This window comes from Trachymyrmex cornetzi, unplaced genomic scaffold (assembly GCF_001594075.2).
Source record: "Trachymyrmex cornetzi isolate Tcor2-1 unplaced genomic scaffold, Tcor1.1 scaffold637, whole genome shotgun sequence".
Classification (NCBI taxonomy): domain Eukaryota; kingdom Metazoa; phylum Arthropoda; class Insecta; order Hymenoptera; family Formicidae; genus Trachymyrmex; species Trachymyrmex cornetzi.
The window spans coordinates 462,852-488,528 of record NW_017299956.1 but is presented as its reverse complement, the minus strand read 5'-3'; the positions used below and the strand labels follow the sequence as shown (position 1 = coordinate 488,528).

General features: G+C 36.6%; 1 protein-coding gene across 2 annotated transcripts in view; it reads left to right on the top strand.

Moving 5' to 3' along the window:
• LOC108766863 (Down syndrome cell adhesion molecule-like protein Dscam2) overlaps window positions 1-25,677 on the top strand; it is a 189,180-nt gene that overhangs the window by 137,907 nt on the left and 25,596 nt on the right. For both annotated transcript variants that reach the window (XM_018516398.1, XM_018516397.1), the window contains exons 8-11: window positions 7,490-7,634; window positions 8,675-8,937; window positions 21,292-21,453; window positions 23,904-24,185. In XM_018516398.1, coding sequence (XP_018371900.1) covers window positions 7,490-7,634; window positions 8,675-8,937; window positions 21,292-21,453; window positions 23,904-24,185 — 852 coding nt within the window. The remainder of the gene's footprint in view (window positions 1-7,489; window positions 7,635-8,674; window positions 8,938-21,291; window positions 21,454-23,903; window positions 24,186-25,677) is intronic.

Below are 25,677 nucleotides of genomic sequence, written 5' to 3'. Positions count from 1 at the left end.
ATCCTCTATCTCGAACCGTTCAGAAGTTATTTAGGTGTCCCGGTACTTTTTCCTCACCCTGTATATAAGTATCATATACAAGATATTTATTATATATCAGTATTTTCATTCTTTTTTCAAGATCTCTTCGAATGAGATTTCACTTCACGAGATTTAGAGAGTACATAGATGCGATTCAATTGTTTACATTTTTCTTTCAATAATCTTCTAATCTCTGCTTTCTGTTTGAAATATGGAAAATTCTCGAGATATTGTTGGCGCGATATTATAACGGGTGTATTTAAAATATTACACGTGAGAGAGTCGGGATGGATTAGTGTGAATGCGAGCGAATTACCGCACAACTTTGCCAAAGTTTTATGAAAGTTCTCTCCAGGAAATAATAAGACTAAATTAAGGCTATTAACGGGACACTATTAACCGACGATGGAAGACTCTATTGCTAAAGTTTTGTCTCCTTTCTTCTTCTTTTTGCAACCTTTTGCAGCTTCTATTGCCTGCTCTGTAAAATATAGCTTCGTTGAATACATAGATGCTCGGAAGCCCGTCTTATTACGCTGCTAAATGGCGACGTATTTTTAATTATGCACTACGTTCATTCATGGCGCACCGAGCTATTATATTTAATTACGTGTAAATATGATGAGGAGCATGGAAAGAAACAATTAGTCCATTTATGTTAAAGTAGTCGCAGCTAAACAAATTATTAATTAAAGTTTCTTTTACTTTTTTATGCCATTTAATAATTATTACGCGTGCGCGAAAGAATATTATTTTTTTTTTTAATTAGAAAAATCTCATAAATTAAATCCCGAAACTGCCGTCCAAGTTGATACCTACAGAAGTAGTTAGAGGCAGGGATTTTCGAGAGATGTATATCGTCTCTTACTCCGTTTCGTTGTTAGAGCAAAGTTCTCAATAGGTGCAATTGCCACAGCGAGTCAATTGTTCCGAAGGTTCAAATGTTCTTGTGAATCGACGTATTGTACCGGTACATTCACATACAGATCAACGAAGGAAAATAAGGCTGCGAACTAGGAGAACCCAGCCATAGCCAGAGATTGACGGGGTGAACGAAGAAACGCGGTTGGGCGAACTCCAGGACAAAAAGGGGAATGAAAGGGAAAGAAAAAGCGGAGAAATGCTTAACGAGGACGATGCATAATGGAGAAAGGAGAAATCCACTAGCCAACGTGCCGCGAAATAAATACGTGCCATTTGTCTTAGTCAGAGGGTTGGTCGGTCAGAGAAAGAATGGAAAGAGGATGGTTGGCGAAAAGAGGAGTATCGCGTGCGAACGAAGACGCGCGAGCAGAGACGAATGGCGACTGGACGAATATTCCGTCGTCGTCGCCGTCGTCGTTGTCGGCTTTAAAACGGCTAAGACGACGAACGGCGTTTTCGCGCGACATAATCCATTACCTTAAACGACCGCTGTCGCTTTCTCAACCGTCTTAAGATGCCTGCGTACACGAAGCGAGCGAGAACGAATGTGAGCTCTTGGATCTTCACATTAGTTCCTGCCGTCTCTGACTCGTTTGGATTAAAAGGATTATAAATGAAGACATTTGATAAAAAGCCGATTGTGGATATTTAGAGGAAGTGTAGAATCAAGAATTTGTGGCATATTTAAAAATGTAAAAGAATTACCCCCGACAATTCTCGAAGATCTTTTATCTTGCACTCGAAACTTTTTATGTATTATTACTTAAATTTTAAAAGAGGTGAGAAAGAAGTCTCAAAACTTCTTCAACGAATTGTAAATTTTTTATTTTAAGTGGATATTTTACTTTTACATAGTCTAGACAAAGGATTTTTAAGGGATATCATATATTAACGTGCCGTTTCTTCAATTTCCTTCATGATTTTTTAACGCCCAATAGGTAGCACATTAACGAACAATCCGTCCAAATCAGACCGTTTTTATATTTGTATTCAATAAATTATAGATAGAATATTATATATGTATTATACACACACACACACATGTATATATATATATATATATATATATACACACACGCGCGCGCACACGCACACACAATATTCGGAAACAGAATTCCTGAAATATTTCACACTTTTCAAAAATGGAACATATGAAAATTCCACTGATCGTTTTTATCGCAATTAAACGATATCCCGGTGAAAAAGTTGCCGGCAGCATTCGAAAAGTGGGACGCAGCGCAATGAAACGACGGGATCGTGCTTTAAATCGCCAGCAGCAGCAGCAGAACGCAGCCACCCAGAATTTTTCGAGTTTTTCCTTTTTCCCGCAAAAAGAGCGAAAATAATTTATTTCAGATGTGATATGAATTCGTGAGTCGCGACTTTCGCGCGATATATTTATTCGAAAATGCCGCATCTAGGCCGGAATTCATATAAGCATTTAGGCCGGAATTAGACTACGGCGTTGAAGATTGAGATAGAAATTTAACCAATCAAAACGATAGGAGCTAAAATTCCTTTGTCCTCATTGGTCAAATTTCAATCTTCGATCTACAATCTCAATCTTCAATGCATCATCTGATTCCGGCCTTATTCGAGTTGCGAAACACGCGATTTTCTCGCGTCTTGTTCGTTTCGCGAAAACCGTCGTTGTCACGCGATAAATGCCTTTCTGCACAATTTGCGAATTTAATACGATTTGCCAACGTAGCATGCGTCATCGTCATCACTGTCGTCATCGCGACGTGAAATACGGAATAATTGGACGATCTGGTAATCCTCTTACGTAACAAAAGGAGAGAATCAAAGAGGCGAGGTTCCATAACGATCGTAAACCGCGCATAGAACTGCGAGGTCTGAGGAGAATAGGAAAAACAAGTTTCGCGAAAGCGAAGGAATTCTTGGTATTTTTATGATTTTCGTTCGATCGAACAAAGGAATCACGATGGAACGCGTCGACAAAACTATGTGGGAAACTACTGATTCGCGACGAAATAGGCATTGTTGAACGCGAGCCAAATGAGAATCGTAATCGAATCAGCATCGCCGCTAAGAGAGCGGAAGCTCTTTCCGACTTCTCTTCGCGATTGTAATTTCTAACGATCGATCTCGTACGATATTTAAACGCGGAATGCGCGTTTACGTTTATAAATTATAGAAATTATGTTATATCATTTCATTTTTTACTATTTAAAAAAAAATCTTGAATAAGGGTACATCCTAAAAATGAAAGGCGAAGATAAATCGTTGGCATTTTTCCAGCTTTGGTAGAATATTTAATTGAAATTTATTATACGAATTTGGACGGCGTTCAGAATAAATCTAATTAAATAAGAGAAATCCTATATTCGGTCAAAGCAGATCTTAATGCTTAAATATTTCAATGTGAATTTATATACATATCTCATTTTCTGCAAACTGCGCACCGAAGTCTTTTTCGGTCTTGAAACGCAATCATGTGCAGAACTAAAGTAGTAATATCACTTATTAAATTGACAAACAATTAAATAATACAGTTTGGAATCTACAGACATATATAAATTCACACAGAAATATTTAAACACTAAGATCCTCTTTGACTAAATATAGGTTTTCTCTTATTTAATTTTGTATCGAATCGAACCTTCTCCGTCCTTTATCACCTCCTGTGCTTTAATCGGTACCAACCGCTGTACCATTGGATTAACGATAAAATCGCGCGACGAAGCGGGACAGCCCGTAAAAGGTCAGAAACTTCGGGGCGCTTTTAGTGTCTCTTAAAAGAAACTAATAATAATAATGAAGAATATCTCGTAGTTGCTCCAAGGCGCGCCATCGCCTTTCCCGCAGCGTTGCGGCGCGTCGACAATCTGGGTTAATTAATTCCACTTAACGATTTTCCGTCTCTTTCTTGATTGCGGGTGGCTGGCGCAGAGGTGGAGGCTTTAAATCGCGGTTAGTACTAAGCGACGTTAATAACGAATGTAATAGAGTTCCAGGTTAAGTTGCGCACCGATAGTCGGGATTAATCCTGGATTTTATATGTGTTTTATATATGTATATATATATAATGTACATATGTATATACATATATAGCGATTATCTACGTCTTGCTAGATTAGAGAAACAGAGTATCTTGTTGTACATACATACAAAATACTTGCATTACTGGACAATCCCCAAATCTACACTTATCTGCGATCTGCAGTACGGATAACATATATTTTATTGCAACTTTAGATGTAAATCAAAACGATTCCTAACTTATTATTTTAATTGTGATTTTGTTAATTCGAATTTTTATCAGTTGAAAGTTTTCTTTGTTACTAATTAGTTTTATAATTAATTCATTTCACGGCTGTAACAAATTCCAGATTTATAAGAAACTTAATCTTTTTTCAATGTTATTTGCAATTGTCTATCACTGGAGCCTCGCGATATCCGATCGGCAGTATTTTAATAATACTTTCGCCGCTCTTTACGCGCTCGTGAATTTCACGATAACACGATATTAAACACGAGATCGGGACAGTCACGCGGAGCGTTAAATTATTTTCCGACTCCGATTCTGGCAAACTTCCATTTTGTTGACGGCGCGCCATCGAATCGATGCAGTCGGGGTAAATAACGAGGCGAGGCGGAATCATCGGTCTCAATGAATTGCAGACAGTACGCGCTGTTTGCATGCATTAATGACACAAAGCCCGGACGTGTAATAGCCCGGCTGGAGTAATCGCCCGCGACAAAGTCGCGCGAACGATGTCGATGGCGGAATCACCGTTGTCGCGTTGCACTGCAAATCTGTCAAGGATTATACCAATCCGCCGTGCATGAAAGCGATACACACGATCGACGTATAACTCGCCAAAATTAATGGAAACGTTTCACGTGTATCGACAGCACGGAGATACGAGAAGCATGTTGCTGTTGCACCGAGAAAAATGGAAGCGGCAGGAATGATGTAGCACTTCGACACAAGCTTAATTTCAATGACAGGCTCTTTGACCAGTTCGAAGTTGATTAGCCTTTAATGAAAATGTCAGGGCTCTTTTAATAGTTCTCGAGTTATAAACGAGCGAAAATGAAGAGCTTTCCAGAAATAGGTCGTGTCTTTGCTGGATGGAACTAGGTCTGAAAATTAAGTCAGAAGGGCAATAATTATCGTTACATGTATTAATTATGTACTTAACTTTGTGTCATCTTACGCTACTATATATGTTCAGTCTTATTTATAATTAATTAATGGGACGGAAATGTATTTGGAATAGAAAGACATGTCAAACTGTCACGTGGAGAAATTGAGCTGTGACACGTGTCTCAAATTTCAAAGTTGCATAAGCTTACATCTTACGTTCATCACATCGGAAAATGTAACCATCTGCAAATCATGTAGAAATTTGAAAATCCAGACGATTGTTCTATCTTAAATTATTCGATAGACGGTAAATGGAAGAGATTAGCTTCCCCTCCCTAAAAAAAAGATTACCGATAATGGAAACTAGAGATACTTAAGTAAGAGATTGGATACTTTTGGTCCGCCATATTTTTCAAGACCTGCTTAAGATAAAATGAATATCCACGCATCTCATTCTTATGCATTTATCTCAAGCACATTCCAAAAAATATATACGGTTCAATCAAGAAGTTATCTAAAGATGTCCAATCTTTTAAGCCTGCAGCACACGATGCTGGTTTTCCTGCTGTATTGCTTGCGTTTTGATAAATTACTAGAAATTCTCATTTTGCGTGGGGTAATTCTTATAGTAATTCACTAAAAAAAAAACGCAATCCAGCAGGAAAACAAGTATTACGTGTCACAGGCTTTACTCGAGGATCTCCAATGAAGACTTACTGGCTAAGGAACCCCATGTTTTGTGGCAAATGAAAATGTCGTCGACAACACAAGTGATGCGAGGTTCACGGGCACTGGAACGTTGGGCCCGCGAATAGCGGGGCGTGGCACGCGATGCGAACAGAAGGGGATATTCTGATTTACGCCACGGGGGCAAACAGCCTACCCGCCTCGAATCAACTCGACCCGGTCGCGCGCCACCCCGTTCGTCCTCGCGCACTCGGGGTTATTGTCGGCTCTATAATTTGGGGTTAATTCACCGGGCGGCACTCGAGTTCAGGCGTCAAACCACAGATCGATAGTTCCGCCCGCGCGCACCGTTGGGATTGTCATGTAAATGTTGCGTGCATAATACTCCCCTTCGTACCCTCCACCGCCGCCTTGCGGCAACCCAGGGCCATTTCCACGGCAATGATCGCCGCAGGCTGGCCTCCGCACTATCTCTCCTGCGTGCTGCGTGCTGCGTGCTGCGTGCTGCATGGCTATTTGAACGCGCGTATGCGCAGCGCTGAATGCACCTGATTCAGGCGGTACTCCAACATTCCGGCGGAAACTAACTCGCATTCTCCGCGATAGTCAGCTTGCAACGACTACCACAGACTAGTCCGAAAGATTCGCTGGTATTTATATATATATATATATATACTGTCGTAAAATCGCAATCTCCAACTTCAATTAATTAAATTGGACTTGGCTTTAAAATGAAATTAAATGTATTGTCGTCACTCTGTGAAATTACTTTTATACAATTTGTCCTGTTTGTGCTTGTACGATTTTTCTGGTTTATCTCGGTGTTGCATTTGTCTAGAGATACGGGTTTGTTTGGACGAGTAGTGGTTTGAAAAATTCTCTTTCTTTCTCACTTTGCACGACGACAATTTGAAGAAAATCCTCACTATCACACGGAGATTTTCCTTGGATATTCCCCATCGTTCGCGCGAGTAATGCGCGTATACGTAGGGTGGATTTAGACATATTGCGATGCACGCCACAACTTCAAAATTCCTATATCTGCAATTGGTTGCACAATCGATGTGGTTTACTTATGATAATATTGTTACGCAGTCCAGCGAGCGAAAATAAACATTCTTTCCGTTCTCAAGCCCTCCAGTTATTGTCGCAGGTTTCGATAGTTACTATGAAATTTTGTGTATAGGTATAATATAATACATATAAAACACTATGATTAAATTATGATTATTAAATTGTAATTTCAAAACGGAATGTATTTAATGACTCACTTTTTGGAAAGATTAATCAATAATTTTCAGAAATATCAACTAATAATAAAAGTATTCGAGCACTAATTTATCAAGCAAAATATCAATTTATCAAATAAGAACTCAAAATTTGTTAAATCTACATAATAATATCGTGTTCTAATAACAAGACAAAAATAAATAACTCAATTAAAGCGAAGGTAAATTTTGTTTAATATTTGAACAATGTTTAAAATTTCGATCATTTTCCGTACATTAGGTAATTAAAACTATAATTAAATTAGTCTTTATATTAAAGTATTTAGGCCCATATTTGTAGTTCTGTTTCTGCTGAAGAAACTCAACTAAAACTAGTTTTGTTTTGAAATATATTCTCTTTTCTCGCAATTCAGTAGAGTTTAAAAAATCTCCATTTTTCATCTATGTTTTTTTATTGAATATAACGATTGTTATTTTACAAATAAATTATTCTTCGACAACCGTGAATTTCTAGATGCTGCGCCCCAACTTCTTTACAAGTTCATCGAGCAGACGATGCAGCCGGGTCCTTCGGTGTCACTCAAGTGCATCGCGATGGGCAATCCTACGCCGCATTTCTCCTGGACACTCGATGGATTTCCTCTTCCGCAAAACGACAGGTAAAACAAACAGTTTTCCTTGCATACACGTCTCTTCGGAGGACCGGGAATCCCAAATCTCGATCTACTGCTCTTCACTCTTTTTCTTCCACCGGACGAAAAGTTTATGGCACTAAAAATCGACGAACGATATACACACGGGGAGGATTATTCGCGGTTATTAACCCCGAGGTATTACACGAGATCGTCGGGAAATCACTGTAAAAGCGGGGCTTCCATCCGGCGGAGGCGCGCGGATCTCGTGGGAGAGCCTCGATAGGCCCCTGCGGGCTTCGATTCTCTGAACCAATTGAGAGGAAAATTACCAATCACGCTGTTCAGTCTGGACGTTTTTAAAAGCCGGCCGGATTCCGAGCGATAGATTTAACAGGCGTTCACATAAGTCGAGGGTAACTGGCGACGAGGAGATGATAATTCCGCGTTTCCGCGGTTTGCCGACGAATGATTATCGCCGGCGGCGAGTGGCGATAAGAATAATCTTGTCGAGAAAGCGAGATCTTTACGATGAAAGTATCTTCTCGCAATGTAAGATCATCTGGCATAAGAAATATAAGATCTCTCATAGTTGATAAAAGAGTCTTAAAAATCAAACCGTACTAAGTCTAATGACTTAGTAAAAATTAATTGATTAATTTAATTTTAAAGTTTTGTTTTAAAGAATAATGACGAGCATTTATTCTAAAGATGATAAAGTTGAGTTTATCTTCACAAGCAACATTTTGATCACGTATCAAATTTCTTTGAACATCTATTTCTTGATATAGAAAAAAAATCTAAAAAACATTTTTATTTATTCCTGAAAATTTTTTTGAGATACAGTTTAGTGAACGACAAAAGAGAGATCTAAAAAATTAATTATTTCTGAAAATTCTTCCCAGACGTGTAGTTTAGCGAATGACAAAAAAGTCTTAGAGCGCAAGCCATCGACAATAGCCATCAAGCTCCACGCGAACGAACGAGGTCGGGTAGTTTTCTTGCCGGCGACGGAAAATCGCTGTCGGCGTTTGGCAGATAGGCTAGCGAAATCGATTTGCTTGCAGATTCATGATAGGCCAGTACGTGACGGTGCACGGCGACGTGATATCCCACGTGAACATAAGCGCCGTGCGGGTGGAGGACGGCGGTGAGTACAGGTGCTCGGCGGTGAATCGCGTCGCGAAGGCGCATCACGCAGCTCGGCTCAATATTTACGGGCTGCCTCATGTGCGAACGATGGGAAACTACGCTGCTGTGGCCGGCGAGACGACCGTCATCAAGTGTCCCGTCGCGGGCTTCCCAATCGCCAGCATCACTTGGGAGAAAGGTTTGCCGTTGTACCAATCACGGTTTTCCATCCGACCCGTTTCTATCTCAAGAAATCCGATGTCATGTTTTATTTTTTTTATTTATTTTTTTTTTAATATACGCTAGCTCGATTTATCGAAGTCCACACTGTGGACGATGGTTGCTCGTGTAAACATGACAATTTTACATACCGCGGTTATTCTTGCAGCTTTAATTTTTTTCAACGAAAAATATGATCTCTATATGAAGAGTTTTAAAAGCAATTACTTAATTACTGGCTGCGTTCAGCAGACTCAGCAGTTTTGCAACCGTTTTATGATTCGTCGCGCTGATTGGTTTATACTTTTAGTTTTAAAGGAATAGTCTAATCTGAGCGAAAAGAATCATAAAACGGTTGCAAAACTGTTGAGTCTGCTGAACGCAGCCATTTTTTCTTGATAAATACAGGGTAATTTTAGCAACTGTACTGATAAATGTTATTTAAATTAAGATATTAAAAAAAAGCAACAGAGGAAAATCTTTTGCTATCATATGATCTACTGACTACTGTTTGTGATTATATTATTTTAAACAATGCACCGATGTATTTACAAGACGTAACTGTATTTTTTTTAATGGAGTCATATACTTTTTTTATTAGCGTAAATCGATTCTTCTTATTATTCTGAAGGAATATCAGTTATTATACGAAAAGAACGGTTTTGCTGAAGTAAATCTAAATATTCAGCTAGATACAGATTTAAAAATAATTTTGTTTGTATCCTCAAAATAAATATGTAGAACGTTCAAATTGGTCGCTAGAATGTGAAAACTTTTGCAGTATTGCTATTATCATGCTTGAGTTCTACATTGTTATTTTGAAGAACCAAAAAAATTATTTTTAAATCTGTATCTAACTAAATTGTTAGATTTACTTCAATCAAATCATTCTTTTATAGAATCACTCTGTACCTATATTATGAATTGAAAACAATGAGAAATTAACAAAGGGCAAATGTGAGTAAATCAATAATAACTACACGGTTAAAGGTGCGCTATAAAATGTTTTAATAATATGTAAGACAATTATACTTCCTAACTAAGTTCCGGACGCTTCGACTGACTTCCAGTCATCTTCAGTGATTCGAAGCAAATAACATACAGAACACATTAAATCAACCCGATAGAAAATAGCAACGCAATTCAAGGTTATACTCCTCCAACATGAATTGAGACGAGTGGCTTCACACGAGTGTTGTCGGCCAGAGGAGCGTCAGGAAGAATGTAACGTTCATTAAATTGCGTTGCTATTTTAATATATTCTGTGTGTTATTTGTTTTGAATCGCTAAAGATGACTGGAAGTCAGTTGAAATCACTGTTAAATGTACATTGTCAAATTCAAACCAATTTGAGTTATTTTCCAGACAACACATGATATCATGCTAACATTCAATATTCATACTGAATGTACTGTGATTATAACGAATAAACCAGAAACGTTAATGTGACATCTCAGAAAAATATTATTTCTTGTATATTGTCAAGATATATCAAATATAATAACTAAATTTCGATTTTGACGCTGAATATACTGCTATCATATCGATTATACCCAAGACGTCTCTAAATTATTCTTGCGATATATCTCGTGTATACGTCTGTCATATATTTTCAGAACAATCTCACAACATAAAATGCAGAACCAACGCTGCCTACTGCATTTAATTATATTACACTTATAACCCACAAAAGATCTTCCATTTTTTTTGGTTATCTTTTCTATAGTAATAGTTTGTTATTATAGAAATTATTTTTTGCAATTATATTCTACATTTATATTTGTGGCGCTAAAATTCGTAAATACAAGTGTCGGAACACGGGGCGGACATAGCGTTATCAGGGGTGTGTTCCAAAACTGAACTATATCATCTCTCTCTCTCTCTCTCTCTCTCTCTCTCTCTCTCTCTCTCTCTCTCTCTCTCTCTCTCTCTCTCTCTCTCCCCCCCGAGTATCTTTTATCCTTGTCAACATTCAGTGAACACAAGGATAAAATGATATTTGAGTTGACAAAAGTCGAGTTTTGGAACGCACCCCAGTGAGTGAGCCTTCTTTTCCCGCCTTTTCGGCCACATGCGTGTGCAGTGATGTCATGTCATCCAATGTCATCATGTCATGGCGGTCATGGTGTGAGTCTCGCGAGACCACTCGAGCGGGACGGACGTACGTCACGCCCACTTCGGGTATTGCATCATCTCACCTATTTTTTGAAAAACGTTTCCGGCTTCGATTGTGCATTGTGTTACATTATTTGTCTTGATTATATCATTATTTCGTCCCATTCACCGATTTGAGGTGACCGATGTATCATACTTTGGTTACACGATTTATTTACGATTCTGGCCGGAATCGTCGCCATTTTTATGGCGAGTGCCATCAATTTTGAAGAAGAAGAAGAAAGTGTCATGGTATGCAGGCGTGTGAACCACGAGATTAAGCACGAGCATAGTGAATCGAGCATGCTGAATAAATTATAAGTATTTGCACAATGCAGTTGCTACTATAAAATAGGAAGTATTTTTAAAGAATTTTTATTCTTTGAAAATATTTACTATTTTAAAGTAGCAACTGCACTGTGCAAAAACTTAATTCGTTCAGCATGCAAGCGTGTGCGCAAAATTTTATATATATGTATGTGTGTATGTATGTGTGTATGATGTGCATACATACATGACATACTAGAGACATCACTATGATAACGCGGATACTATAGAGATGTACTGGAGATGTATTGAAGACATACTCATACATCTCAGAATAACTACGATATATCACTAGGAGCTCCCTGCGAAGTCTACGGGATGAGAAACCGCGGACATAGTAGATTCTGAAGAAATACTCTGTACATCGCAGACACGTCTCGAATATCTTGACGACGTATTCAACATACGTTTGCGATATCGTTCTAACGTTGTCAGAACGTAGATGACTGTTTAGGTTTTAACTACTCCTTTAAGTCGCCACCGCTCCTACTAAAAAAAGGGTTAATTTAACTAAAACAATAGGGTTAAATAATTTAATTCAGAAATTGTATTAAATTTGACTCAAATTTAATTCATTTATTGACTAGATGCACATAGGTTAATATAACTCTGTGTCTTAGTAAAAAGTAACTCACTATTGTGTTTTAATTTACTAATATTTCTAATCTAACATGTGTCAAAAACTACTCAGATTTAGGTTAAATATTAAATATTCTTATCGTTATTGTGAGCACATACTGACAGTTAGCAGATTCTTCAAAACACTTGATTTTCCCTAGAATTGCAGCCTGTTTTATTTGATTCCTATATGCAAGCGTTTTACTTACATTAATGAAATTACCACAGGAAACTGCCATTCTCTTAAAACTAAAATGTCTACTTTCATTACGCATATTCCAGTATCTGATAGGAGGACCTAATTCTCTTATAACTCGGGGATAATGCACAAGAAAGTGTTGTTTCGGTGTTAAATGTCGTTCAGGAAAAATACATAAAAATAGTTTATGATGCTTGTGAATCATCTCTTGTAATAAGAACGTCTCACTTATTGAAATACGTGGGGCCATAACAATGTCGAGAATATTTAATATAAGAAAATATAATTGCCAATAAATATTATCTATTGGAATTTTGTCACCTATGAGTAAAGGCAATATTCTAATTAAGCACCACATTTGAGCTGCGCTTTGCCCCGTCGAATTACCAGGCTTACACAGTTGTTCTTTTGTTAATACAGTTGGTTTATTCTTAATGTCACAAAAACCATAATCGAAATTTTTCAAGCGAGCATTTAACAAAGACAAAGTAAAGAACTTGTCATTCACTATAAACTGTCTTAAAATAAGTCGCAATTCTAACGATCCCCAACCTTCAAATATATCATGCATACAATCAACTGTTAAGTTTTTAGTAACATGCCAATAACCTAGTACATTAAGGCAACAGCTGTTATTTATTCCAGAAACTATCTTAGTACCATTTAACACATCTGCTAGTTGTTCTTCGTAATTTTGTGGTGTCCTTGCAAATTTTGCAGAAGTTTCTATAGTACATGTCTTCATATCATGTTTTTATGTAAGGTACAAAATGTCTTCATATCATGTTTTTGTGTAAGGTACAACATCTACAACAATAATTATCAGTAAAACCTTCCACCAAACCGAACAATTTCTGAATTCCTAAGTTATCTCCAGTAAACTGCCATATAATAAATTTCAAATTATGTTCAGAATCATTTTCATAGACTGTTATGCCATCTGTTTTTAACTCTTCTAATTATCTAATAAGAGGCTGCAAAATTTGATTATAACCATATTTCTTCACGTCAACTTCATAATGTATATACTAAGAAAAATATTTTCGAGAGAAGACGCATGTGTGACAGGTAAATCCTTTACTGTAACATAAATAAGGCCAAGTTTATGAATTTCAGCTTTTGAATTTAAAGGATTTGTAACTTCAACATCATCTATGTAAAACTCTAATGCTATTACATTATCATCAGTGGATAAAATTTCATGATTTCTGTAATAAGTATCTTGTTGGATATTAATCAGTTCATTAATTTCATTCTTAGCTCTTTGTTTATATTGCTTTACAGTATTCAAAACGCCATCAGAAGAAACAAATTTTGTAAGCAATTCTTTTAATGGAATTTGTTGAAATGTTTCTTTCACTTGTACTAAACGCATCACACCTGACTTATCTACTTTCATAACATACTCCTAATTCAACTTCTACTATATAAGGGGCTATATAAGTTGACCAATTTTTTGCTAACTTCTCTAATTTTGATACAGTAGAATAAGGCTTAAAAACCTGTGACAAAATATCAAATTCCTGTAAAAAATGATCATGTTGTTCTGAAATGTTCTCAATAAATGTATCTTTAGTTCTTTGTTTTAAATAGAGGACGCAGTGTGATATAAAGTCCGACGTCTTCTCAATATTGTTTACTGCAGAAGTAACTGTAACATTTGGTTGTGCCAATAAATCAATGCAAAGCTGTTTAGCGGCATTTAGAACTCTTTCAATAGTATTTTCTAGCATACTATGATTACTGTCATAAGATTGAAGTGTGTTAGAAACTGTAGAAACTGTAGAAGAATCTATAGTTTTTGTTCTTAAATCATTAGTTGTTAAGTTATGTGTGGAAACAACTCTTGATTGTTCATGAATATCACTAATATTATGATAATTTTTACAATGTCGAATAAAATTAAACACTTTCATAAAGATCTGATAATAATTACTTTCAATGAACACAATAACTTCGCCACCAGTAATGCCGTGAAATAAACGAATATGTCTACGTAATATTTCGGTTTAATAAAAGGTTTTTGTACACTTTGGACATTTCATTGTTCTGAGTAACAAAATAACTGCGCTTTTAATTCTCGTACAGGAGCTGGAATATGCTTATCACTAAGAACACCAGATTTATAAAATACAACGTCTAAAAAATACGACACGTTTTTGCAGAATTCAGAGTACTCTATATCATAAACAAAATGTATTTTAAAACACAAGTCCACAGCTTTTAAAACAGTCGGCACGTTAATGGCATGATTTTCTACGATGATAAATACTTGCGTTGATCGAGACTCTTCTCCAGTGAACAGAATAAACGGTTGTTTTCGACGCTTATTTGGTCCTAAACGATCATTAGTAAGATAGTAATCCAAATTTGTTGTTGTCTAGAGAAAGAAACATCAGATTTACCAATACAAAATTACATAGTATAAATAATTTGTTACTGATAATGAGAGCAATGTATTGTCGATTACAAATATACAAATTGTGTTAAAAATTTTTGTTTTTGAAAAAAGTATCATAGATATATTTTGCAGTTTTTTTTTCTATATCCATAATGTTGACATCAATTGTTATCTCCAAAACAATTTGAATGAAAATAATCACACAATAAGGGCGCGGACTGGGAAACTATGGCGCAATAAATTAAGAGTCGTACCCGTTCATACTACACAAGCACGGACTTGTTCGCACAAGTCGACGCTTGGCTTGTTGCGGGATATAATAGCGGCAATGGCACAAGTATGCTATAACGAATATTATACATTTGTTAGTATAACATTCGAACAATGAAATAGAATATTTCTTTGATACAAATAGATTCATGTTAGATTAGAAAACGATACCCAGACAATAATATGTCCAAATGCGGATATAAGACGTCTTAAAGACACATGATTAAAAATATTTTCTAAACATTATATTATAAGACATCTTAAAGATGTCTTTAAGACGTCTTATATCTCCGCATTTTGGACATATTAGTTACTTTCCATTTACACCGATTTTCAGAAAATTCTCACTTGTGACGTCATAACTCAGTTGAATGCGCGTTTCTTTTACATTCTGACAAGTAGGATTTAATTGAGTTTTTGCCTACAATCTGCACAAGATCGAGACCGTGTGCTTTAATTAGTCTCGTAAACTCACTTTAAAAGTGAGGTTTAAACCTGTGTGTTGTCTATAATAACTTTTTACCAAACTAAACAAATAATGACGTCATTAATCTGAGTATGAAATACTCAGCTGACTTCAGACTCAGTTTCACTTGTGTGTAAATGGAAAGCAACTAATATATCGTTTTATGTTGTTTTCGTTCGCTATAGGCAATAAAGAAAACTTATTTTCTCTCTCTCTCTCTCTCTCTCTCTCTCTCTCTCTCTCTCTCTCTCTCTCTCTCTCTCTCTCTCTCTCTCTCTCAAGGAAAACAATATTTCCCCCCTTCTTCTTTTCTGTCTCTCTTCTTCTATTTACTAGAAATTATTATCACAAATAGCACTTCACTTACGATTAGATGATCTTCGACGTACAACGCGTTTAATTGACGGTATTTCTTCCACCGCAGTTTGTGTTTATCGCCAATAATAGCATAACAAAGAGGAACTACATCCATGTGTAATTAGCGCCGCGCCGCGGTGAGAGATTATACCAGTGTGTCCTTTTCGACACAGTGATACTTTCAAATTAAGCAATTCAACCACAAAAATTGGGTTGATTAAATGTAGTTGTTTTTTTAACTATGTGTTTTGTGTCAAAGTAGTATGTTTTGACACATGTATAGGTGAAAAATAACGAAATGTTATTTAACTCATGGAATTTGTTTAAATTTGACCTTTTTAAATTTAACAGTGAACGTCCGGAACTTAGTTAAGAAGTATAATTGTCTTACATATTATTAAAACATTTTATAACGCACCTTTAACCGCGCAGTTATTATTTATTTACTCTCATTTGCCTTTTGTTAATTTCTTATTGTTTGAATTTTGAGAGAGATTATTTTATTTTAGAAATTTAAAATGCCTATTACGATCGAAGCTGGATCTTCGTTGCTTTAAATAATTCAATCTTGAATTACTAATATATACTATATATGTACATGCATATACATATATCATATTGTGGTCTTTTTCAAACTGCGCGCCGAATTATTTTTTCCGAACTAAATAAACGCAATTAAAACTACTCTAGTAATCGCGAATTAAATTGACAAGCAATTTAATAATTTGATGCTACCATCAAGCATCATATATTATAAAGATGTTAATATATTAAAACTGTTAATAAATTTTATGTAATAGGCATTTTAAATTTCTAGTATTGATTGTGTTTCTCACATATACGGTCTAAAATAAAGATATTGTTAATTTTATTTTGTTTTAAAAATATAGTGTAGAAAGAGATCTATAATACGATTTTTGTCGGAAAATTTTTGAAAAATGAATTTTTGAAAATTTTTACTTTCAAACCACTTTTGCATCCATTATGAAATTGAATTATTCCAATTCTTTCGATATTAAAAATTTGTCTCCTCGACATTGTGGAAAATCTTATGATAGTGTAATATATCGATATATTTTTTTGGTTTATACTTTATACTTTAACGTATTTCTGTATTTTATATTACATGTATGTCAGGTTTCCTATAAAATATTGCAACGATTCGACTAAAGTCGGTCATATCCAGCTGAAAATCTTCACAATTTAAAAATGTGGAATTATTTTTTGAAATACTTCGTATCGCGTATTGTATTTCAGTTATTCGCGACAACATTCGCTTTAATTTCGCATGAGAAAAACAGATATTTTCGTAATACATCATGTGAGGAATCATCTTGAAATCTCTCGGCTTTATCGTGCGAGCGAAACCGACATGTTTTTCCCGCTTTAATGAAGTCCACTGACCTCTACGTGCTGCACTTCTTATTTGTCCGACCAAACACCGCGGCTGTAGGTGATGGAATTAAATATGCTTGCAAAGTTAAAATACTCGGAGCACTACAAGGAACGCATAAATAAGTGGTCGTAATGCGTCTTGGACCGATGAAAAGTCACGCTTCCTTCCGAGGAAATTTCCCTCGTCTTTCTGGAGATCTTTCCTCGGAAAGACGAGTACTTTTTTCCCTCACTTCCCGCGTTCTTCGGTGAAAGCAGACTGACGCGTATTACCGAGAGAAGGCGTGGAAAATCCTTTTATTTCGGCCGAGATCGCGGCTGTCCCGCCCGCGGCGAACTTTGAACGTTCCTTCTCGTAATGATGAACTCGACTTCGAGAAAGTTTCAAACGATCGTTTCACGAACTTTTCCTCACCTCGGCCTCGACGTCGCGACGACGCGCGATAGCGACCGCGCGAAAGACCACCTACGGCCATTTAGTCCATTAAATACCGTCACACAGTATTTTTTAAGGATTAACAAAAATATCTGGTAGTTACAAAAGGAGTTACTGGCTTAATATTTTGATTTCTGCTTTTATTTTTAAAATTAATTGTTTATATTTACTTTACATTGAAAAAATGTACTAAATTTTAATAAGTATTTATTTAAATAATACTTAATATTTATTATATGTAAACATATATATTTATTTAATACAAGAACCATTAATTTGATCTAACTACATTTTTATTGAGAAAATATTTATTTATCATAAATAAATCTTTAGTTTGAACTATTGAAAAAAATATGTATTAAAATTTAGTAAATTTTTTCTCAGTATACATTACGTTTATATAGGGTGTTTCAGAAATAGTTGGCCAAATTCGAAGAGCATATTCTACTCATTGTAAGGATAAAAAAAGAGTCATATAAACATGGGTTCGGAAACGCTTCCTTTCCAAGTTATAAATATTTCTTATTTAAATTGTATATATTTACGTCAGACGGCATGCTTCGCTTCGACGTGTAGAATTAGCGATATGCGTATAGAATTTAAATAGCCAATCATAAAGTAGGAAAGGCAGTAATGACGGAGAAGCGTTGAGCATTGCGTGGAGAGGTAATGTCGAAGACGGACGGGACCAGCGGATATCGAGAAATGAGAAGAGCCAAACTCGAGCAAGAAAGAGGGTCCAAAAGAGAGCATATCGAAGACCCGGAGGCTTGAAGCAAACGAACTGGTTGTAGCCTAAGACGATCTTTTACATTGACAGAGGAACCGAATATTTGACCCCGCACGAGCAGGATGTACCCACCCGCCTAAAGAGATGCTGTTTATTGCTATCAGAAAGGCAAGGACGTGGCTTGGTGTCTTGGAGCAACTGGCGGAAGCGATTTTCTCCTGGATCGACTCTCTTCTTCACGCACGCTCAGAAACGCATAACAGATACGTAGCACGAAATAATCATTGTGTCGCGGTACCGTCGACTTGCGAGTCATCACGATCGTTTGTGTATGTTAAAGTTTATATTTATTTCCGACACGAACGAATTGGTCGCGACGAGCTTTGAACACTCCGTGTAGTGAATGCGAGCATATTGACAAAGGAATCCAATGTCGAGCTTTGACTATTGTTTCTTTAATAAAAGAGTGATAATTTTCCGAAGCAAATTACTCAGTGATGTCATTATAGTCTATTCGAATTCACGACTTAATTTCTCTTCTATTAGAATATAATCACATATCGTAATTTTTATATTTATGTGATGTGAGTTGGTTTCTATAGTGTTATTTTAGTATTTCGTATAAAGTATCTAATCACGTTACAGACGTTCCATGAATTGTACTTCTATTCACTTTCTAAAATAAATACAGAGTTATTAGATAGGTCTTTATGGAATTGGAATCAATCTTTATTTAAACATTTAAGAGTGAAGATAGTACTCATCAATATGACAGCTTATTCTAACATCGAATTGGCAGATATCCACATGTATGAGCGAGCTAATGGAAAGCAGAAAAGCTCAACGTCTCTATCAACAAATCTTCCCTCAAAAACGATGCCCTGCTAAAAACACCTTCAGTTCGGTCCATCGTCGATTTAGGGAAACAGGACTCTCTCTTACCCAATACAGTTAATCGAGGACGAAGCAGAACCATTCGAGCAGCTGCAATCGAAGAGCAAGTGATTAGACGAGTCACAGAAAATCCAAGATTTAGTACGAGACAGATCGCATTAGAAATGCAAAACGTTTATTTCTCAACTGTGTGAAGGATATTAAACTCTTTTGCATCCTTATCACTTATAACGAGTACAAACTCTCTTACCAGCGGATTATCCATCACGAGTAATTTTTGCTCAGTGGTATTTGCAACAGTGTACTTTCCAAATTTTCCAAATTTTGAAGTGTCGATACTTTTCACAGAGGAAGCAAATTTTTCGCAGAATACTATAACAAATTATCATAATAACCATCTATGGTCATACGAAAATCTGCATGGTATTATTGAATCTCAGCATCAGCATAAGTTTTCGTGCAATATATGGGCTGGTATTATTGGAGATTTTCTTTTTGGACCGATTTTTCTCCTACCTACACTTAATGGTAATAACTACAAACAATTTTTGGAAACGCAACTCCCTCTAATATTAGAAGACGTTCCACTACAGATACGCAATCAAATGTGGTTCGTGCATGATGGAGCTCCAACACATTTCAGCCGCACTGCTCGAGAGTTCCTGAATAATAATTACATCAATAGATGGATTGGTAGAGGAAGACCTATTGCTTGGCCTGCACATTCTCCCGATTTGAATTCTTTGGATTTTTATTTATGGGGACATCTTAAGATCCTTGTGTATGATACCGCTGTTGCTACTGTGGAAGTACTCCGAAATCGTATTATCCTATGTGTGAAAAAATGAAATACTCCGAGAATTTTGGAACGTCTTCGACAATCTATGCGACGTCGATGCGAAGCATGCATCGATGCGGAAGGAAATCATTTCCAACACTTTCTGTAATGAAAATACAAATGTAAGTAATAAAATAAGATATAGGTATAAGTACAAAATAAAAAAATGTTTATAAAAGGAAGCGTTTCCGAACCTATGTTTATATGACTTCTTTTCCTTACAATGAATGGAATATGGTCTTAAAGTTTGGCTAGCTATTTCTGAAACATCCTGCATATATAATAATGCATGTATTTTATTTTTTATTCTATTGCACTTTACTTTTATGTGTAAATATCCCATAAAAAATTGTTCTAGCTAATAATTTCTATAAATTATATATTTTTAATATTGTATATATTTTAATTATTTATTTTTTTGTATTTTTTAATTCATGTAATTTTTATATTTTTTATCTATATATGTATATATTTTTTTTGTATTATATTTATAATCTTTCAAAACATTCATCTGTCTAATATTGTAAACTATTATGCAAGATGTTATTTTTGTATTCATCTTCTTTCTTGAATACATCAAGGCAACTTCACTTCAGCAACAATTTCAAAGTTTAGTTGCCGTCTATGGAAACGTATTGAACACTCGACTGCTTCGTCGTAACGTCGCCAATGTAGTGCAAAATCTGTGGAAAGCCGCATTTCCACAATGCCACGATCGCGCTGATTGTGTGGTGCGCAATAGAAAACAAATGCATAATTTAAACTCAAATATTGCACCTCCGCATAACCGTGTGACTTTCAATTAAAATTCACATTTGATCATAGCCGAAGAAAAACACTCGTGATTATGATTTCATTCGAATTCGAATAGGATTTGTTACTAAATACTAAAAACTGTAATTTTTATATGAACTATAAGCTGAATTACAAACGTTGCACAATATTAATACATAATCAAAGGAAGCAATTAAAAAATGCCATTTGCATTCCATTACAGAACTACTATTATAACCATATCCTATTAATTCTCAATTTTATTACGTTAAATACTTGTGATATCTACAAGAATCATTACTTATAATTTGTTTACATTAATTTAATATTACTTATTGGTTTAATAATTGCTTTAAATATAGCTCATCGCTTTTTCAAATTGATTAGAACAGATTTTACATACGCGTCATTGTCTCTTTCCACTGAAAAGGATCAATCATTAAAGTATGAAACGCGATGTACTTTTTTCTCATAGATGGTCAAATATTACCAACCAGCCGACGTCAGGAGGTATCTGCGAACGGCACGTTGGTGCTGCATCGAGTCGATAGCAGCACCGATCGCGGCGCATACACGTGCACCGCGAAGAACAAGCAAGGTCGTTCCGATTCGCAGACCATTCACATAGAAGTCAAAGGTAAAGTCTATCTCGCTCCTGCACATGAATTGATTTTCTTTTTTCTCGTTTTCTTCCGTACGCACGAAGATTTTATCCGTTTAAATTGGAACAATAGTGTCCCGCAAAAATGTGTGCATGCGTCCCAGACGTCGTTCAATAATGACGGTGATCCGCTCTACCGAGATTCTCCACGATGTCGTAGCTGTAATCGCGATGAAGTGCTTTCAAGATGAAGTGCCGGGACGTCGACTCGACTTATCGGAAAAAATTGCTCGTCGACGCATCACATCTTTCGCAGATTTGCCACGCGTCGTTAGACGTAAGAGTCGCGAAACTCTTTTCGCATTTTCTGTTGGCCACTTGCCGATCGAATTTTGAATCGAAAAATATTCAGTAGCGATTTGGGGAATTGTAATAAAACGTACAATATATCATTCAGAAATACGAATATAGTTCAGAAGCTATCGCAGGGTTTATAATAGCAAGCGGCTAATAAAAGAATATCGTATCGACATGAAATGTGGTCGATGTATCTCTTTTCGTAAGGGAATTTTAAATTGATAACTGTGCGCGGAATCGTTTTGTGGATTTTTATCCTGCATATCGAACCGAACGACAATTTTCCTCTCGATATGTGTCGTACGGGCTCGATACCGCGGAGAATCACCGTAGAAACGAAAATTTGTAGCACTTCACGCGTGTAATATAGTGCGTTCCCGTGGGTATAATACAAACGATAGGTAGAGATAGAAGAACTACAAGTACATGTTTTATTTTGCGAGATCGAACAGGACTCTTCTGTCTAGTGCATGATAGAAACTGCGGCGAAGTTTCTGTGATTTAAAAAGAAATCCCCCCGTCTCGCTTCATTTCTGTCACGAGAGAAACTCGTACCTCTCCATTTTGCTGTAAGATTCTCTCTCGAAACTAGAATATTTCGAGAAATAAATTATTTCGCGTAGAACTTCCATACGCATTTACATTCTTAATGTCCATGAAGTACAGATTTATTATCATCCTAATACATTAACCATAGATATAAAAGCAATTACATGTAGTTTCAAAATTATGACAGCCCTGTGAATTCTTCAATTAGACGGAAAAAAAAATTAATTGCAACAGCAAAAATTTACGTGTGGTAGCTAAATTCCAGTCGTAACATATGAATGCCTAACATCGTATCTGCGAGGTCTAATTTCCATTAACTGTGAGACCTAAATATTATTATTGTAACAGACAAGCATTTTGCTATTATGTCGATCTATTGATCATTTCAACAAACGTTTTTTGTGTAGCAGACAATTTGGTAGCAAATACAGTTTCAGCAAACCATATTTAGCTGTGGTAGAAACAATTTTCTTTTACACAGACATATCCGATATCTATGACAACTAACTTCATGCTGTTAATAAATTGATCTGCAACAGACATGCATACTTTGCTATCACGTCCTTATATTAGCAGCAAATCCTTTGTATGTATTAGCAAATTTCATAGCTATAGTAGTTAATTCAATTTCAGCTAATCAGAATCAGCTGTAATCAGCAACATTTTTTTTCCGTGTATGTAAAATCCATAAAGTTTTATTATAAAAGTCTATCAAGTTGTAGTTAAATTATTAATAAAAGGATATTAAGATATCAAATTGAATATTTATGGAAGTTTATTACGAATCGAGAAGCTGGAGAGGTCTTCTTTTCACACTGATTAGGCGTTTCCTTTTCTATTGTAACGATAATTGAGTGCACTATACAAAGTTTATAATCGCCTCAACTGATTAGGGATACTATTGTTCCCCGTTAAATAACATTAATACTGGAATATTTTGTAACAAATTTTCTAACTTACAATTCATGTTTGAGAGAATAGATAATATAATTTAGCTGATATTATTTTAAAAATTTCCTTAGATTAGTGACAATTTCAGATGCATGACTTTTATGCTGCGATCACGTCGAGCAAAGCACGCAGGTAGGATATGTAAAATGTGCTTGCGATTTTCTCTGAAAAAATTAAATCGCGCAATATTGAAACTTCTCATGTGCCGCAAATCCGAATCTGTTGGGTCGAGAGGATATCGAATCGGATATATGTATATGGTTATATTGAATATTTCTACTAACTGGTATTTTATGTAAAGTTGCAAATGTAACGGTTCCTACCGTTTTCTTCAGCATCGTTCAGAAAATTACATCAGAGACCAAAGAAACACGCAACCTCGAAAAATACGACAAAATTAATTCTTAAAAATAATTCAATATTCTATAATAACCGAATATACTATTGTCTTCTGCTATAAGTTATTGAAATAATACGTAACAATTGTCGGTTTCTCCAAGAGATTCCTTCTTCTCTCGACTCCTTCCGGCGCAACGCGATGCGACGGAGATGATGATGACGACGACGACGATGACGATCGCACGTCGTCGCGATGTGAAATAAACTCTCGTGCTTCCTGTAATTTGCAGTACCGCCTAAAATCGATCCGTTTAGCTTTCCCGACAATATCCAAGCGGGCGCGCGGGTGCACGTGACCTGCGCGGTCAGCGAGGGCGATTCACCTCTGAAGATCACCTGGCTGAAGGACGGCAGGCCGTTGAAGCCGCGGGAGGCTACCACGCACCAGATCGGCGAGTTTGATCTCGCGTTGAGGATACAGAGCGCGTCGACCGCGCATAACGGCAACTATACTTGCGTAGCAAGCAACGATGCCGCCAAGACGTCCCGCACGGCGTCCCTCCTGGTCCATGGTACGCAGCAACCGGCCAAACCGTCAGATGCCATGCTGGAAACTCTCCCTGTCCCTCACAGCCTACGTTTTCCCCGAACTTCCCACTCGAAAAGAAAAATTCGAAGCATCGTTTCACGAACTGTACTTTTATTTTTAATTTCTCTTACCCACGCAGGACGATTTCCGGCAAGGACATAGTATAACAGTGAATTATTACATCCTTATTGTTTGTAATATTAAACAAGGATAAAATAATCCACTGTGTTATATTGTGTCCTTGCTAGAAAACACCTACAGATGTAAAAAGGTTTTCATTACATCTCGATTTATATTTACTTGAATAATTTAGATGTAAAAATTAAAAGTATCTTAATTCTATCATTTTACGTGCGTACACAATGTACAGTTAAAAATTTGTCTTCTTAAGTTCTAAAATATTAAGAGATTTATCGTGATTTTTTGAACCAATCTCTGTATAGTCGAGCAATAGCCGCTTTTACTTCCTTAACGGATGCGGCATACTCAGAGATCTTTTTCTCCGAGTTTATTCCGCTAAAAGCTCTCTTCCCGTACTTGGCGGATATGCACGTTCCCATTGGTGGTTCACCGGCAAGTGCCGTGATTGTATAACGGGAGAAATAGAGAAAAGGGCGATGATTGCTATTAATCGACGCGTATGCCAAGCGAGACCATTTCACCGGGCGGATCTCGCACACAAAACGCGAAAGAGGAATCCGGGATGGAAAAATAACCATTGCGCCTTTGATGGCAAAGTGAAAAGCGGATATTCTCGTGCAAACTTCTCTCGTCAAAAATGGTCTGACAGCTTTTTTCTCAATGCGAAACAACGAGATTCGATCGAACGTGATTTAAAGCGAAAAAGCGAAGTTTTATCAAGATTACGCGACCATGGGTCCTTTCGCGATTACATCGAGCCACCGTTCCATTACAGAGGAAGCACAAAAATAGAGAGAGGCGAGATATTTATCACTCAAAGACCGAAAAAAAGGAAAAGATCGTGTACATGTTCCACAGTTGCGTCGATACGCGCTGTGCATTACAATCTCTCGTCAACAGACGAGACATCCCCTTAGCTACTCCCGCGTTTACATTTCCCCATCGAGGACGAGGGTGCGCATTAAAGGCGCTCCTTCTTTCGATGAGCAAATCGCTGCGAGCGAAACGACGAACGAAGCCTCTGTCTACAATAACGAGCGACGGAACGTTATGTAAGAACAAATCGCTCTAGGGTGATTACTCTATCTCGTTGACAAGCAAACAGGACAGATCGCACCTCTTTTACGTCTCCTACGTGCGCATTTACTTATTCCATGCTGCCACGTACATAACAGAATAAAATTAACTCAGTGACCATGCTGTCAGAAATTAGTGTTTCTTTGAGGTAATTTTATTTAATATATCTTTCTCTCTCTCTCTCGCTCTCTCATGAAGTGTAGAGTTTTCGGAAGCTGAGAACGCTAGAAAACTATTTAAAAAAATGGAATTGATTT